We start from the raw sequence: 16,279 nt of genomic DNA, 5'->3' as shown, positions 1-16,279 counted from the left end.
CCCGCCTATAATGGAGTTGATTTTGACAGTCTCATGTGCTGGTTGTAGTGGTGGAGTATTCTGATTGTGTGTGTGTGTGTGTGTGTGTGTGTGTGTGTGTGTGTGTGTGTGTGTGTGTGTGTGTGTGTGTGTGTGTGTGTGTGTGTGTGTGTGTGTGTGTGTGTGTGTGTGTGTGTGTGTGTGTGTGTGTGTGTGTGTGTGAGATGGGTGTGTGCGAAGGAGGGAGGGCCGGCTGTTTTACAGCTGTAGTCACTCAACTGTGTTTAGTCTACATAAGTTCTGACACTAGTGGCTCTAAGCGTCGCTCCCCTCATGTTGATGTGCCTTTAATGGCCTCTGTGCATGTGTGTGGGTAGATGCATCTCTATGCACACATGTGTGAAGAAGATTGATCTGTGCCTCTTGTATGAAACTGTTTTTTTGCTTATCTTTTTGTACTTCAGCTAAGTGTCTATGTATGTTGTTGCGGTGTATGTGTCTGTGCATTCAACATCTACTATCATACAATATATCAAACAGCTGTTTGGGCTTAGATGTTTAAAAAGACAAATAAGCAACCCATTCTATTATAATTCACCCTTTATTCTGTTCTCACTTTTTATTGGTCCTCTCACACATACAGTACACGTTCACACCTCTTCCACACATACATCCATACATACTTATATCCATCCATTCTGCTCGCTCTCTGTTTCACCGTCTGTCTTTCTTTCTCTGTGGTGTTTGTTATCACAACTCAGTAAGGTGCCTGAATACTGCTGCCCTCTTAAACACCTGTCATCATTGCCCACACCTGGCAGAATGTGTTTGTGTGTGTTTTTGTGTTGTAGTTGTTGTCATGATTGTATGTGTTTAAATTGTAATTCTCTAAATCATTCTGGGCTGGAATTATTGGTTTATCTGCTGGTTAATCTGAATCTGAAAAAAAATCTTTTGTTTAAACATGTCTTTTCTTTGGGCTGCACGGATGGATGGATGGATGTTTTTTCTTCTTTTAAAAACTCTTAAATTTGTACTCCGTGAGATTTGAGATGCGTTTCTTCTAGCGGCCTCTTTGGCGGTAGCTGTAACTGCAGGTGAGCCTCTGGGACTTCATCTCCACTTATCTAAAAAGAGTCACTAATAGAGAGCCGTGTGTGCGTGCGTGCGTTCGTGCGTGCGTGGGAATCACATCACGTCTTGCAAATTTCTCTTCTCATGCCCCTTTTCTGTTTTCTCTTTCATCTATTCTCTGGCTTCTCACCAGTCTACTTATCATTCTCTGCTTTTCTTTTTTTCCTTCTGTTCAGACTTCTTAACCCTGCAAATTGGCAAATGTTGCACTCTTTGTTATGACTATTTCAAAATCCATGTCTCGCAATTTACTCAATTCAATACAATTTAATTTCTCACCTGCTTGCGCACATCATTTGTAAAGGCCTCAATTTCACAGAATTTGAGAATCAATTGTTTTTGGAACATCCCAAAGCTTGGCTTGTGGTTTTACGGCATGTGACATCCTTCTTTAAATCCTAACGACGTTGAAGTCTGATGATGGCACAGGAAAAGCCACGCATGTTGGCACTAGCTCTTCCTTGGAATTTTGACAGCCCAGTGTTGTTTTGATACAATGGAACATAATCATCTTCCACTGAACTTTAAATCTGATGTCACGCCTCTGCAAAATAGACAATGAGTGAGTAGTTGAACTTGATTCAGCCGCCTCTTCACATAAGCCCCTCAATGTTACAGTAGTGATTGATTGTTGTTGTTTTTTTTGTCATGCAAGCAAATATTTTTTTTTGTAGATTCAGCTTTTATTTTGAAAGTTTAGTTTTTAGAATTCTCTGGAAAATGCTCTCCTTTATAATCACTAATTGGCCTACTGGGTGAGGCAAATTATAACCTTCTCAATGACAAATAAAGCTGTGTAGAGCATTGGATGCCTCACTGCTCGTCTCACATCCTCACCTTCAACCCTTGGAAGTAGGAGGTATGGTGGGAGGATAGTGGAGGAATGCTGTTTGTGTGTCTGCATATGTCTTGATGGTGTAAATGGAATAACATGTTCATCACATTAGTGAAACTGGATCCTCCATTACTGCTCACAGCCCCTACATCACCCCCTTTGTGAAACCATATACAACACACACACACACACACACACACACACACACACACACACACACACACACCGATAGTGGCTAATAGTGGCTTATATCTTTGTAGAAGCAAATATTGATATACACCTTTTCTATAAAGAATGCTAATATTCAGCACATCAAAATGCCAATGAAGCATATCATTGTTAGATAGTCGACTCCTTTCCATGGAATATTTATTATTACTGTGATACGAGATAGATGAGGTCCACTCTATGGTGAGTAGTTCTTTGATATTTAACAGTCGGGGCCCAATATTTCTATAATACAAGACAGAGTGGGTTCTTGCTGTGGGCCTGGATAAAATCTATATCCTAGCCCACCCAACCCCACATTCACACGTGTGTCTACACACACACACACACACACACACACACACACACACACACACACACACACACACACACACACACACACATTGGTAGTAATTATGAGTATGAACCCAACAGTGGTGGAGGCCTCTGGACTCCTGGTACCCCTTAAATACTAACATACACCCTTGGAAAAATGAGATGGGCCACACACACACACACACACACACACACACACACACACACACACACACACACACCTGAAGGTAGAACCCACCACCCACCAAAACCACTGTAAGGTATCACGCCAGAATAAAGGCTGCTCTTATTTAAACTCTCCTCTCCCTCTATCATTTCATCTTGAATGTTTTTTTAACTCAGAGATTAAAGGGATGCCCCTAATTTTGGTCTGGAAACTGACCAAATTTTTGCACCTGTCTTGAATCTGCGTACTCATAAGTTTAGAATTCTGATGTTTGAATGGTTGGAGGTTCTGCTGTAAGCGAGTGTCTGTTGAGAACAGTGTTGTGTGGCCTCAGTGTACATGAATACAAAAGCACAGTATTTTGAGTTGATTGAAATCCTAGTGGCTTAAACAACTTTTTGTAAAGTTCCAGTAAGAGTAGAGTACATTTATCTATGAATGTCTGTAAGGAATTATTAAATAGAAATTGAGACATATACTTATTACACTTTATTAGGGGGGGAAATATCTCCTTGTGTGCGGCATTTGAACCCAATCTTCTCCTATTCTGTAGAGGTGGTGATTTTGGGGGGAGGCATTTTTTGAAAAAGTTGGCACTGGAGAGAAAGGCAGGAAATATTGTGAGTAAGAGAGATGACCTGCAGTCAGATTCAAACCATGGGGCCTGTGGTGTAAACATCTTAGACCACTAGGCCACCAAGACGCAAGTATTTCTTTTCCTGTAAAGGGATACATGGTTGGAAAGTCAAGCAGCCTGGTGAGACGCAGGAGACAAGATCCTAGTGTGAGACAGGCATCCATTTCGGTCCAAAGGTGCAGTTTCCTCACCACTAAGCCATTTCTGGCACATACTCCGCTACTATTTTGTACTGATCTGGCCCGATGGTGTTGAGGGATTGATTCCGCTTGTCTCCCTCTTTTGGATGGTAGACGGCGACTTAGCTGGCAGGGGCCTCTGCGCTCACAGCTGTCTCCTACATAGTTTGTACACAAGCCGTGTCCCGTTACATCCGCACTGTCTCTGCTACTGCCAAATGAGCATTTCTCAACAACATTGTGTATGAATCAACTTTGTGTGTATGTGTTCTATTATGTGTGTCCACCTGTTCTGTCCATCATGGGAGGGGGAAGGGGGGGGGGGGGGACAGCTGCGGAGTCTGTTAGGCGTCAGGCTGCCACTGACCGACATACATCATGGACGCTGCCCAGCTGGTCCTCACATGAACACTTGCATAGAGGCAAACGCATTCACATCTATCACCAGCTGTGAAAAGTGCCTACTGTAAATAATGTGTACAGTACACACAACACTTACAAAGACACACACTTTATACATTTTTCCATAACCCCTATTGGCAACTCTGGATCTCCTGCCAGTTTGTTACTAAGTCGGTTTAGAATGTGGACTTGCTAATTAGTTTGGATTTAAATCTCAGGCTCAGTGAGTTTTAAATGGTGCAACCTGAGTGACTGTCTAGACACTTTGGAGGTGGGACATCCTGCTAGAATAAAGTGATAGAAGGAGATTTTTCCAGGCGCTGAACAGATGGACAAACAGTCCAACCTTAGCAAAGTGGAGGCAGTTTCATGAGACAAGGTGTCAGGGTGTTTACAGCCCACTGCGGATTTACCTGATTTAATAGGGGGTAAAATAAATGTGCATTTGTGCTTGTGTGTGCTTTTAGAACAGAACCTCGTCTTCTCAGGAAGTTGTGTGTAATTACTCCCACACCTCTACTGCCCTCCCTCTTTTCCCCCCACTCCATTTCACTTTACCTGCATTAGCTTAGCTTTTCGCTCCTTGCTTCCAACGTCTTTGCTTTTCTCATCTTTTGTTTCTCTTCTTTTTGACAGTTAAACTTTTCTTTGCCTAATCATTCTTCCCAGTCTGTGATCACTCCTCCCCTCCTCCCATCCCTTCCTCTTTCCTGCTTTTTTACTCCATCCCTCATAGGCCCATTTCTCTCCCTCAGTCTGCAAGGGAGGTGGAGCATACTATACCCAACTATACATATAAATATATATATAATTTTGATTATTTTTTGTCATTGTTGTAGTTACACTCTGTGCTAAAGTTAACAAACTTCGCTCCTGTCTAGGTTTCTGTCCCTCGTGGATGGGAGTGCAGACCAGATCGGGAGTGCAGGCCTGCAACAGTGTGTGGACAGCAAGGTTAGGACCAGCAGTGTCGAGGAACTGGCCAGGATAGTGGACACCACACCAGATACCCTCAAACTCATCATAGATGGCCTCACGCAGCCCCCCGGGTTTGACCTAAGACAAAGTAAGACTCCTGCCGTTCACAGTCACACACACGGTCAAACAAGATCAAAAATTTGCTCTCACGTGAACCCCATTAACACTATGATAACAATTGTGGAAGAACGCAAAGAACTTCCAAAATCTACAGGAAAATATTTCCCAGAGCAACAAGTAAAGCATAGGCATCAATGTGAATATATAAAAATAGGAATCCAAACTGAGCAAAACCACAGTTAAACTCGTATTTCTCAGTATATCTAGTAACACATCTGCTTCTCATAATTTTGTGTAAAACTCCTGGTAGTTACAAAACATACTGTCTTTTTGTATTCCTTTATTATAATAGGCAGTGTAACTCGATACGATCAGACAGTGCTGTGGCTTCCTCCCTGTAGCCACAACACAAGTATGTTTCTGACCGGGTGTTATGGGTCCAGCAGACTGTGCTGTTGGACACAATATCTTTACACACCTACACAAACACACAAGGGCCTTTCTCGTTAATCTCATACTCTTGAGTTCAGGCACACATATACCAATAACATCAAACGCATTCCCGTTTTTATTTAGCTCAAATTAATTTGAGAAGAACATCTCTGTCTTACTTTTTGGTTATTTATCTATAATACAAGAGCAGTAAGCTGACATCCATGTATTATGAATAAATCTAACATTTGTTAGATTTAACAAACTCATTCAGTGCATGGGAAGATATGAACATTTCATACTACGATTATACTGGCCAAAATTACTGTGATTCACAATATTATTCAGATAATCATCAAAATGCGCGTAAAATGCCACTAAAACATTCTGGAATCACTTAATATCTAGTTAAGACAAAACCTTTTTTTTTTGTGAAAAACAATCATACGGTCTCCAGGGTTTCCCACAGGTTTTAAATATACTTGTGGTTGTAGCTGATGCGGGGGATGGAGTGTCATTAAGCAGGGGAATGGTGTCTTCCTCAGTACACAATTTGCCAGCGTGTACCGGTCAATGGTTTAATCTGTAATGCAAATGTCACACATCAATGACATCAATTGCACAAGCTGTAGAGGTGCTAAACTCGACCCTCGGACTTCCGAGTTGATCTCCAGAAAATGATCTGAATTTAAGAGTCACTTGAATCACTTGAGTTAGAATCACCCAGATCATACAAATGTTTGTCTATTTTTCACTTTTCTACTATGATAGTGAGCTAGACGTCTTTCCAATTCACTAGTGACTATATTTACAGTTATTCATAGCGTTTTTTATCCAGATGTGCAATAAAATCCTATATTGTCCCATTCCTAATCAATGCTAAAAATTCTGATTCTGACCAAGGCTACATTGCTGCTTTGTGTAAAGGGAACAGTCGTTGTACTTTTGGGACTGTTGGACAAATAATAAGGCACTGATAGCTGCTGTTTTGAAGGTGGTACCCACTAAGGCTACTTGGTCTGTTGTCAAGGACAAAAGTGCAAACTTAAATTAACTTGGGTTATAAAAATATTTTTACAATTGCTGATTTCTAGATTGGTAACCTAAATTCAAAGTAACTTTGGTATCTTTTTACTACTTACTTCAAATTAAGGAACGCAGCTTCAAGGTTCAATCTCAGGTTGGCCCTATTCAGTTGCAGCACACTCTGCTTGGCCTCCTAGCCGGTACTCAGCTGAGTAAACAGATGAGGCTGAGGCTACCGCATGAAATCAGTGCTGTGGGCAGGATAATTGGACCGGACTATTTCCTGGGGCACGAGCCTTCCTTGTTTGTGTTAATGCTTCAGAGAGGAAAAAGATCTCTCATGAACAGGCCAAGTGGAAAGTGGGGTGGAAGTATGCAGACACAAAGGTTGCTGTTTGAAATGTAATATCTGTTTGTCATTTCTGCCCCACCCCCTTTGCTTTCCTGTATCCCCTTTTCCCGTCTCTCCTCCTCAGCAAGCCCCCCCCCTACATCCAGTCCCTCACTTTTTTGATAATCCCTCTCTTGATCTCTTTTTGCCATCTCTAGATTTTGGGCAAGCGGACTTTAAGCGGGGCATTGTGTCGATGAGTGATCTGAGGGTGGGTGCAGTGCTGACAGGCCGGGTGGACAACACAGCTCTGTTTGGGGCTTTTGTAGATATTGGTGTTGGCCGCTCAGGCCTCATCCACAAGAGCAACATCACCATGGACAAACTGCCTGTCAACCAGCGCCGCCGCAGCCTGGCGCTGGGACCTGGCGAACGGGTGGAGGTCCGGGTCCTGAATCTGGACCCTCAGAGGGGACGTATCGGGCTGGACCTGATCAGAATCCTGCAATAGAGTCAATTAATTCCTGTAATTGATATTCTATAATTGGATTGCATTCATACCAGGATATTACACACAAGGCTACTGAGAGGCATATTACTTCATGATGTTTACAGTAACTGTGGATGAGAACTGATGGTTCTTATAAACAGATGAGCAGAGCTGAACAGGTCATTTTAACAGGCAACCAAGTGTATTTATAGGAATGGCCCTTTACTTTTTGATCGTAATAACACAACCAGTGTCTGCGTTATTTGCAAGGGCTTGCAATTTTAAAGTGCAGTTCCCGAATTGTTTCTGCAAAAAAACAAGCTGCTTGTTAATTTTAAAATATTTCAGCTCAGAACTGCTGTTACAAGTCCAGTGAAATAGAATCAAGCCAAACATTCTCACAGTTATTTTAATGGCTGCGAGACTTTCTTTCCCATGAAGTCATTTGCTCAGGTAGTACTTATTCTCAGCCTGTTTATGCTTACTGTGTATCACTGGGACTAGTACTTTGGATTGAACAATGAGCCAGATTGCCTAATTCAAGGCAAAAATGCCCCCCACAAACACACACACACACACACACACACACACACACACACACACACACACACACACACTTTATTGTTCCATCTCAATTATATTATTGAGGTGGAACCCACAATTATTTGCACATAGCTTCATTCAAGCTGGCGTTGTTTATTTTCGACAAATACAATATTATTCAATATTATTAATGTTCTTCACATACATTAAAAATGAATTTGTACTGTTCTGAATAGTTTGTTTAGACACTTGTTTGTATCTTTGTTATTCAAAGCAGACTTTGTTTACTGTGTTTCTGGACACTTGGCTTTGCCTGCAGATCAGGATTTACATTAAACATATTTCTTGTATGCCTTATGATCTTGATGCATATTTTCTCAAAATGAAGAATTCAGCAAATGATGGACGGATTCATGTCGAAGAGGAGCGTCATAGGTGAAAATTGAAAAGGGGAGGAGGATGGCATGAAGCGGGGAGAATGAGGGTGGATGTGCCGAGTGATGGAAAGAACAAAGAAGGCACCGGTTCAAAAACAAGTTTTACTTCCAGACAGCAGGAAAATGTGAAAGACGGAATGATGGGCTTGAGGGGGGAGGAGACAAGGAGTGGAGGAGGAGCAGGATGGGGGTGAGGGTTTCTATCTCCCAGACTGCAGTAAAGCCTGAAGGCTTTTTAGGCATGGTCCCAGACACAATTATCCCAGGACACACACACCAAACGCACACTAATCAGCTGCTTCAAAATTAATCCCAGACTCCCAACCCACATTATCTAATTTGTTTGTTTTTATGAAACTGGAATAAATAAATAAAAAAATACATCAAATATGGTTCTGAGAAAGCCTGAGGTCCCTTGTGCTAAACCTTATACTGAATGCAGAATACCTAATCACTGTTAGTGGAGCTGCTCCACTATGTCCCCTTTGGGGAACAAATGGAATATATTCTAGACGCACAAACACAGAGACGTCCGATCAAGGTTAATCAGAAGTGACAGTTTGCTCAGTGATGATCAGAGGAAACTACGTACACATCAAGACTACGTTCACAAAGTGCAGTTTGTCTTTTTTGCGATGATTTTTCAAAAAGGATTCCATTCCCGAATCAAAGTGCCTTATTCTGGTGTTTGTTTTGATCCCATATACTGTAGCTTGGCACAGTCTTCAGTGCTTTCTTCATGGGGAACACATGTACAAGACACAGCTTCCCTCAGCATCATTCCTGCTTTTCTCGGCTTTAATTTTCCTCCCTCTGCTAAACGTGAGTACACAGATGGGACAGGCAATCTGGCAGCCGGCTACTGCTGCCCCTCAGAGTTTTTGACAAACACTGACCAGTAATGAGCCGTGTGATACAAAGAAGAGTGGCTGCGGGGGTAGTTGTGTAGTTCTCCTCGGCCGCACCGCTTCACCGCTGTTGTGTTATAGACTGAGCTCAGGTGTGCCTCGATGTTTCTGTGAAATGTGAAGAAAATTGATTGCAGGCTATGTGTCATTTCACAAGTCCCATGCTATTAAAATTCAAGTTAACAAATAAAAAAATATCCCAAGTGGTCATGCAGGACTCTCGTTCCTCATCTTTTGATCAAGATCCAGCATGAAGACACAGGTAAATATGAAATACTCTTCACTTATTTTCTCCCATCGGTAGCAGATAAATGCATCCTGCCAAGCGAACATTGAGAAGAGAATAGAGCAGCCTGTGTCGATCTCAGACCACCTGTAAAACGTGTAGAATGAGCAGAAATCTGAAGCGCTGTGAACAATTCCTAAAGGCTGCAGCAATAATACAAGTCAGTGCTGCACAAATGAATACTGTATTGATTATTTTGCTATCCGATCTAAAGTAAAAAAAGTTTTTCCTGAAGATTGGTGTAAAACGAAAACCTATGATGTAAAATTCGATTCATCCCCTACATAACAATGGCAATCTGTTTTAATAGTTCTGTTTTCCACAACGAAGCTCTTAAACTTGTACGGAGGTACAGTATGTGAATACTGCAGCAGGTGTATCATACACCAAAACAAAAGTGAAGGTGCAATCAGTGTTGGCAATTATTGATGCTGTCTCCTGGCTACTTTAGGATCACATACTATATTATTGTGCAATATTTAAAAATGTTTTTCTTAAAGCAATACTTGCAAAACATTTGGGAATTTGCAATGGATGTTCATGCACAGCAACATGACTGCTGCATGACTTTCAATTATGAACCACTGTATGTGTCTGTACCCTAGATTATGCTATAGCTATGCTAGCAATACAATATACAGTAAATATGCTAAATTAACTGCTAACTAAAAGTAAAGTGGGGGTAATTACTGTACACCTCTAGTCATAGTCTCCATTCCTCACCCACTTATGCTGTCAACACTTTCCTGTCTACTTTCCTTTGTCGCCTCCGTGTGATTGCAACGTTTTGTGAAAGTTTCTCCTTCCAACAAAATAACTGCAGGTTAGCAGTGTGACATCAATACAATCTCCCTTTTGCTACAGATGTAAGTTTTGTGAAGGAAAAAAATGACTCTGTGGTCCACACCCATTTATACTGACAGTATTAAGACTGTACTCACATGTTGACTCAAAACAGCTGGTGCCTCAGATCAGCATTTGACTTTCCTCCCTGTAGCTTCCTTGTAGAACAATAAGATGCGACCAGCTTTCTTCTGACTTTAACTGTTCAAAAACCTTGTCAGTATACCTCAAACTCATGACCTGAGTTTGCCAATGCAGATTTATTTCTTCTTGAATAGTCTTTAGTTGTATCAATCACTTCAATGTTTGCATGTGGCTGCATTGCTAAAGACATTTTTTTTTGTATTCGTTAAACTTGGCGTTGTACTTCAAACAATTGCTTCAATGCCACTGTCTGATTCCCCTCACATAAATCCGTGGTTTGCTTTGTGTGTTTTCACATTTTGTGGTTACTTCAAACGAGGGTTAGGGTTATTAATCTTCCAAAAAACATGTTTTGATATTTTTTATTTTTCCCATTACATCTGGTTAGAAATCAATAAATCAAATGCTCTGACAACAAAAACAGAGTAAATCTGTGGCTATCACAGGACTGTAATAAGCCCATCAAATTATATAATTGGGTTCAAATGAAATGATTGGACGGCCTGAACTCATTGTGCATCAGCGGAGTCTTCTTAGTTGCTAGCTTGACAGCTAGTACTAACAGTGACCATTTCGTTGTTGATGTTCAACATGATCATTTTGAGGGAGTGGCTTTGGTGCGAGGCCTGAAGGGAGGGGCTACCAGTGTTTCCAACGGGGTAACTTTCCCGCTGGATTTAGGGACTTTTGGAGCCACCTCTGTCATCGAATCACATTAGAAAAGAGTTGGCAACACTGGACTGGGCTTTTTAGTTTGATGATATTTAAAAAATATATTGTATTTATTTCGATTTCTTAAGATAAGCAACACTAGCTTTAACTTTTCAGGAAACAAAACAAGAGAAATAGCTGCCACATTTAGTCGATTAATAAATCAACAGAATAACAAGCTGCTACTATTTTGATAATTGATTAATCGTTATATAGGTTATTTAAACAAAAAAGCCAAACATTTCCTGGTTCCAACTCTACATTTGTGCAGATTTTCTGCTCTACTCTGTATTATATGATTGTAAGCTGAATAATTGCATTGACAGTTGATCTGAAGACATTTGAAGATGTCAACTTGGGTTTTTGGAGTAGGCCTATTGTGATGCATATTTCTAACATTTTCTTGCCTTTTTGTAGCCTGAACAATTGATCAAGAACTTAATATAAAAAAGTTAGCTTTGCGTTGTAAAGATACCGTACAACACACTATGCCATACACATTATACCCATACGCCAACACTCCATGTGTGAGCACATTAGTGGTAAAAATCAGGGCACCAGAGAGAGAAGTTTTAATGTGAGAACCAAGCATGGGTTTGGCACTGAACGCAGACATCAGTCACTTTTACAAAACACTCTCTCATATTCTCATTTTCCAGTGTTGGGTGACACTGAAAAATTCCAGATAGGCAGAGGGTGAGAAAGACTTTTGCTTTTGGCATCGGTGGTGAAAAACAGGAGTAAAGTATGGGCAGGGAGAGATGGATGAATGGAGGTAGGGGAGAGAGGGATGGAATGAGACAGGAAATGAAAGGCTTTCTCCGGTTTCACTCCCCGTGACCTCATCAGTGTGATCATGGGTTTTATGAGCTTTCCCTCTCGACGCCCACACACCACCTCACACGTGCCAGGACACACAGACACACACTTCAGCCCGTATATTTCATTCACTGGCTCTGAGACAAACACACGCTACATGTGTTTTTGTCTCTCTGTCTGCTCCTTTTCTCACACTCTCTCCGTCAACCTTTCACATACTTCATCACACGCCAGGACACTCAAAGAAGCCGACGCTCACTTAGAGCCACCGGCAGAGAGGAGATAATTTGTCTTTATTACTGATTGCATTTACCTATGCAGGGAAAACAGGAGGTTCTGCGTTATGAAATACAAAAAAAACTAAACACAATTGATAATTTAAGTATCCCACAGCATAGGCTCCTGAAGCACATGAGACAGGTGAGGGAAGATGACGCAGCATCACACCTCACAAACGGAGCATATAAAGATGGATGGCAGTGAACGAGCAAGCATCTGATTAGTAGCTGGCAAAAATCTAATGTGGGAGATGTAGCGTCTTTCAAGGGTGTGTTTTCCTTTCCTCTTGCTTTTCTTTCCTCCAGGGTTTTTCTAGAACTACTACGACGTCACTGACAAATTCCCAGTGTCTAGCACCTTTGCCACTTATCTCCACAAAGTGGCTAATGCATTAAGACTGCGTGTTTGTATTAATCAGTATTAAGTCTTCTTGGCTTTGGGGTGGAAAAGCAGGGGAAGGGAACCAGAGGAATGGGCTATGTCAAGAGAAATGCCCCCTTAGCAGTGATTCCTGCCTGGGTAAATATTTTCATAGGTGCCAGGTGTTCACCAGCCACTCTCATACATAGAATATAGGTAATAATATTATGATTAACTTTGCATCATCGCTGTACTTATAGACCATTTTACATTTGGTAGACTTATGTAAAGAAAAGAGGAGAATAAAATGCAAGCTAAAGCGCTAGAGAAATGAAGGCTACAACAGGAGGAGAGATGAGTGTAACTTTCCAGTTGCAAGGCATACCGGTGTCAACACGGTGAAGAGCGAGAGAGAAGGGCTTGTTTGTTTTTTCGGTTTTGATGACCTACTTTTGCGGTGTTGGCCAACATCATTCATGTTGCACACACACACACACACACTGAGGCCAAACTATATTTATAACGGCTGGTTTTGTTCTCCTTGTTATAATGCACCGTGCATTCTCCAATAAATTAGACCATCGCTTCAAGTTTCATGACTGTATGAAATAATTGAGAAAAAATAACAAAACAAAGTGGGGGACCACCTATATGTAATTCAGACAGGTTAAGTATGTCATTTGGAAACCATTTCCCCTTATATGCACCGAGATGAGCTCGTGTAGATTTGCTCTTGAATCCTTCATACGTCGACACAGACGTGATCTTTTTTTTTTTCCTGACAACTAAACTCATGGTTTCTGGCGATAGTGACACTCAATCTTTTTCCTGCGACCTGCAGCTGTGCAACACGCCCTGTCGGTTGGTCCGTTGAGAACATTCCCCCCTTTTGGCGTGCACGATCTTTGCTGTAGGAGGCTGGAATTTGGCTTGGAGGAGTGTGTGTGTGTGTTTTGTGTGTTGTGTGTGTGTGTGCGAGCGCTTCATATCCCGTCAGCAAAATGGGCTAGTTGGTCAGGCAGACAACACTCACTTTAAAACTAAATGTTGCATCGTGCTGAACTGTTTGTATTTCAGTCTACATAGTCCAATCTGTACCATGACTGCACCAGGAAATACTATGAACCATGTGATGGACTGCACTTGTAATCAAAATGTTTCAGTTGTATTTGCAATATTAATAGATTATACAATAATAAATAGATACTTGACTATCGATACAATATTGCCATGCCATGATGAGAATTGACATATTGGATGCATACTTATTTAAAAGTAGATAAAAAATAATAAGAATGCTTACTGTCTTGAGTCTTGAGCACATTCTACAGAAAGGGGTTTTCTACACCTTTAAGCAGCGGATTGAATGTTGTCATAGCAGCCAGATGCAAAAAGTCCACCACTTGTGTTAAACTCCCACCACTATATTGAATAGTAAGTTAAATACACAGATACATCTCTATATACATGGCCCCCTCCAGAGGAGCACAGTGAGATCCGTTCAGGGACAGCGAGGCCTCTTCCTTTTCCCGGGTCACGACTGTGGTTGGTGACTTACCGTGATTGACGGCTGAATGTTTGGGTTACGCTGCCCCCTCTGGGGATTTACTATAGGCAAAGCCTTTACACATCCAATAGAGAACACTGGCGACATCGCTCTCTCTCTCTCTCTCTCTCTCTCTCTCTCTCTCTCTCTCTCTCTCTCTCTCTCTCTCTCTCTCTCTCTCTCTCTCTCTCTCTCTCACCCACACAGACTCGTAGTGTCAAAGCATACACAGTCACACACACATGCGTACATAGTGTCCAGGCACATCCCGTCTGTTCTCCCCGCTGACACATACAGCGAGTGTACAAGCATATCTCATGATCATATCTCATGTTCATCACACAGGGGACCCAGTCTGAGACCATGGCCACCTTGTGTCAGGGGGAGGAAGGAAGTGGCAGCTTAGGGAATTCCCTTAAATTTAGGAACAGTTTTGGAATATTCTCCCGCTTTTCCGCTGGATTAGGATTCATTTCCCCTTTTATGGCGGGCCGGGTAGAAAATGATCATCTTCATTATAGCCATGTATTGTAGCTGACTATTGTATCTTAAATATGGGCAGCTATACTGATGATCTTGCTGCTAGGATATGTGATATTCTACGCTACATTAATTGTAGTGTTCAGCAACATTTTCTTAAAACAAACTGAACAACTTAATTTCCATCAAACTGGATGGGAATAGAGATTCATGTCTCATTAGCTGATAGCATTTATATTAATAAAATTGGTCTTCAGTATTCGGTTTTTATCCATTTAAGAGGCCTTGTCACAAACCATCACTCAGAACATGACTTACAGTGTGTTTTATTTAACTTAAATATCTTAGAAATGTTTAATTTATAACCTTATCAACAGTCGTTTTAGCAGTTGTGTATTTGGGAGCATGTCACATCTCTAGCCTGTGTAGATCCCTCGGGGCAAAGACATGGTAAGCTAGCTGTGGCAGTTGTTTGTTTAGCTGTGTGTTTCAGCAAGCCATTAATACTGAGGCATAACAGTTCTGTCAGTAGCATTAACACACATGGGAGCAATTTCCTTGACACAGATTATACATGGATTTAGGCTACAAAAGCAGGGAACACTGGATTTAACCTGGAGTGAAAATCGTAAGGGTGAAAAAACCTTTTAAGGAACACAGACAATAAACCCAGTGAAAGTGAGTGTGTTAATTCCCAGTAGCTGTATTTTAAAGGCACCTGTAAGAGGTTCACACTTTAGTTAGGCTTGTCTGAATTGTGAATCATGGGCTTTTTCACACCTTCTGTTAAATGCAAATGCACATACCTCTTTGTATGTTCCCCTATTAAGCTAAGAGCAAATTGTCAGTTTACATTCACCAGAGCCACAAGAGGCACCAATCTTACATAATTTATACAGCAAATACCGTGCAGCTTCTATAAAAACAAGTAATATTTTTAATAACCTTCCCTGGTTTTGTCCACATTTCCCTTGTATTATTATTTTCCCAACCCATCATTGATTACTCTGTTTTTTTCCTGCCCAGGTGCAGTGGAATTATCTGTGTCCATTAAATTTACCGTTTTGACACCTGTGAAATCATCCCATCCGCATTGCAGCATGACACAAAACACTCCCCCGTATTTGTGAGGCTGTGAGTGCGCCAACAGTGCACACACGTATTGTTTTCTGGTGAGATATTTGGCTTAGCCACAGCAACTGAATTTCACGGGACACTTTTAAAACCTCCAGAGTTCTCTGTAAAAAAAGCATATTTAATGATATAGTGAATATAGTAAAATTTCTATTAACAGTGCTAATAGCGTATGGGCTGAGACTAGATGTATTCCTTTGGATCCTACATATAAAGGAAAAGAGGTCAATGTCGTGGGTTCAGTCTGAACCAATACAGTAGCAATCTTCCAGCATGCAGTATGTGTGGTAGAAGATTCATTATATATGATGATTTCTCAATGGATTATATTTAGCAATGTGACACCAGAGGTTTGAAGTTTTCAGGTTGTAGCTGATAGCAGACTGAATGGTCCGTTCAGCAGTGATCACCACCCGTCTCCGCAGTAGGGTTCAGTCTGTTGGTGTTCAAGGTTTGGCTGGGTGCCCTATTTAACGTTTCGGGCAGTGTTCGTTGGTGAGAAAGTCATGTTTGTTGCTGTAATAGCGACTGAACTATTGTGTGCTGGTACATTACAGCAGGTGAAGCTCCTCTATAGTAGGTGGAAAGAAGCAGATG

General features: G+C 41.3%; 1 protein-coding gene across 1 annotated transcript in view; it reads left to right on the top strand.

Moving 5' to 3' along the window:
* The window catches only part of srbd1 (S1 RNA binding domain 1), a 47,155-nt gene extending 37,914 nt beyond the window's left edge, over positions 1-9,241 (top strand). Inside the window, exons 20-21 of the mRNA XM_084020786.1 lie at positions 4,757-4,941; positions 6,921-9,241. Coding sequence (XP_083876912.1) covers positions 4,757-4,941; positions 6,921-7,213 — 478 coding nt within the window. The 3' untranslated portion in view covers positions 7,214-9,241. The remainder of the gene's footprint in view (positions 1-4,756; positions 4,942-6,920) is intronic.
* The last annotated feature ends 7,038 nt before the right edge of the window (positions 9,242-16,279 follow it).

This window comes from Eutrigla gurnardus (genome assembly GCF_963514095.1).
Source record: "Eutrigla gurnardus genome assembly, chromosome: 11".
Classification (NCBI taxonomy): domain Eukaryota; kingdom Metazoa; phylum Chordata; class Actinopteri; order Perciformes; family Triglidae; genus Eutrigla; species Eutrigla gurnardus.
Note: the sequence above shows the minus strand (reverse complement) of the source record. Positions and strands in the feature narration are given on the sequence as shown.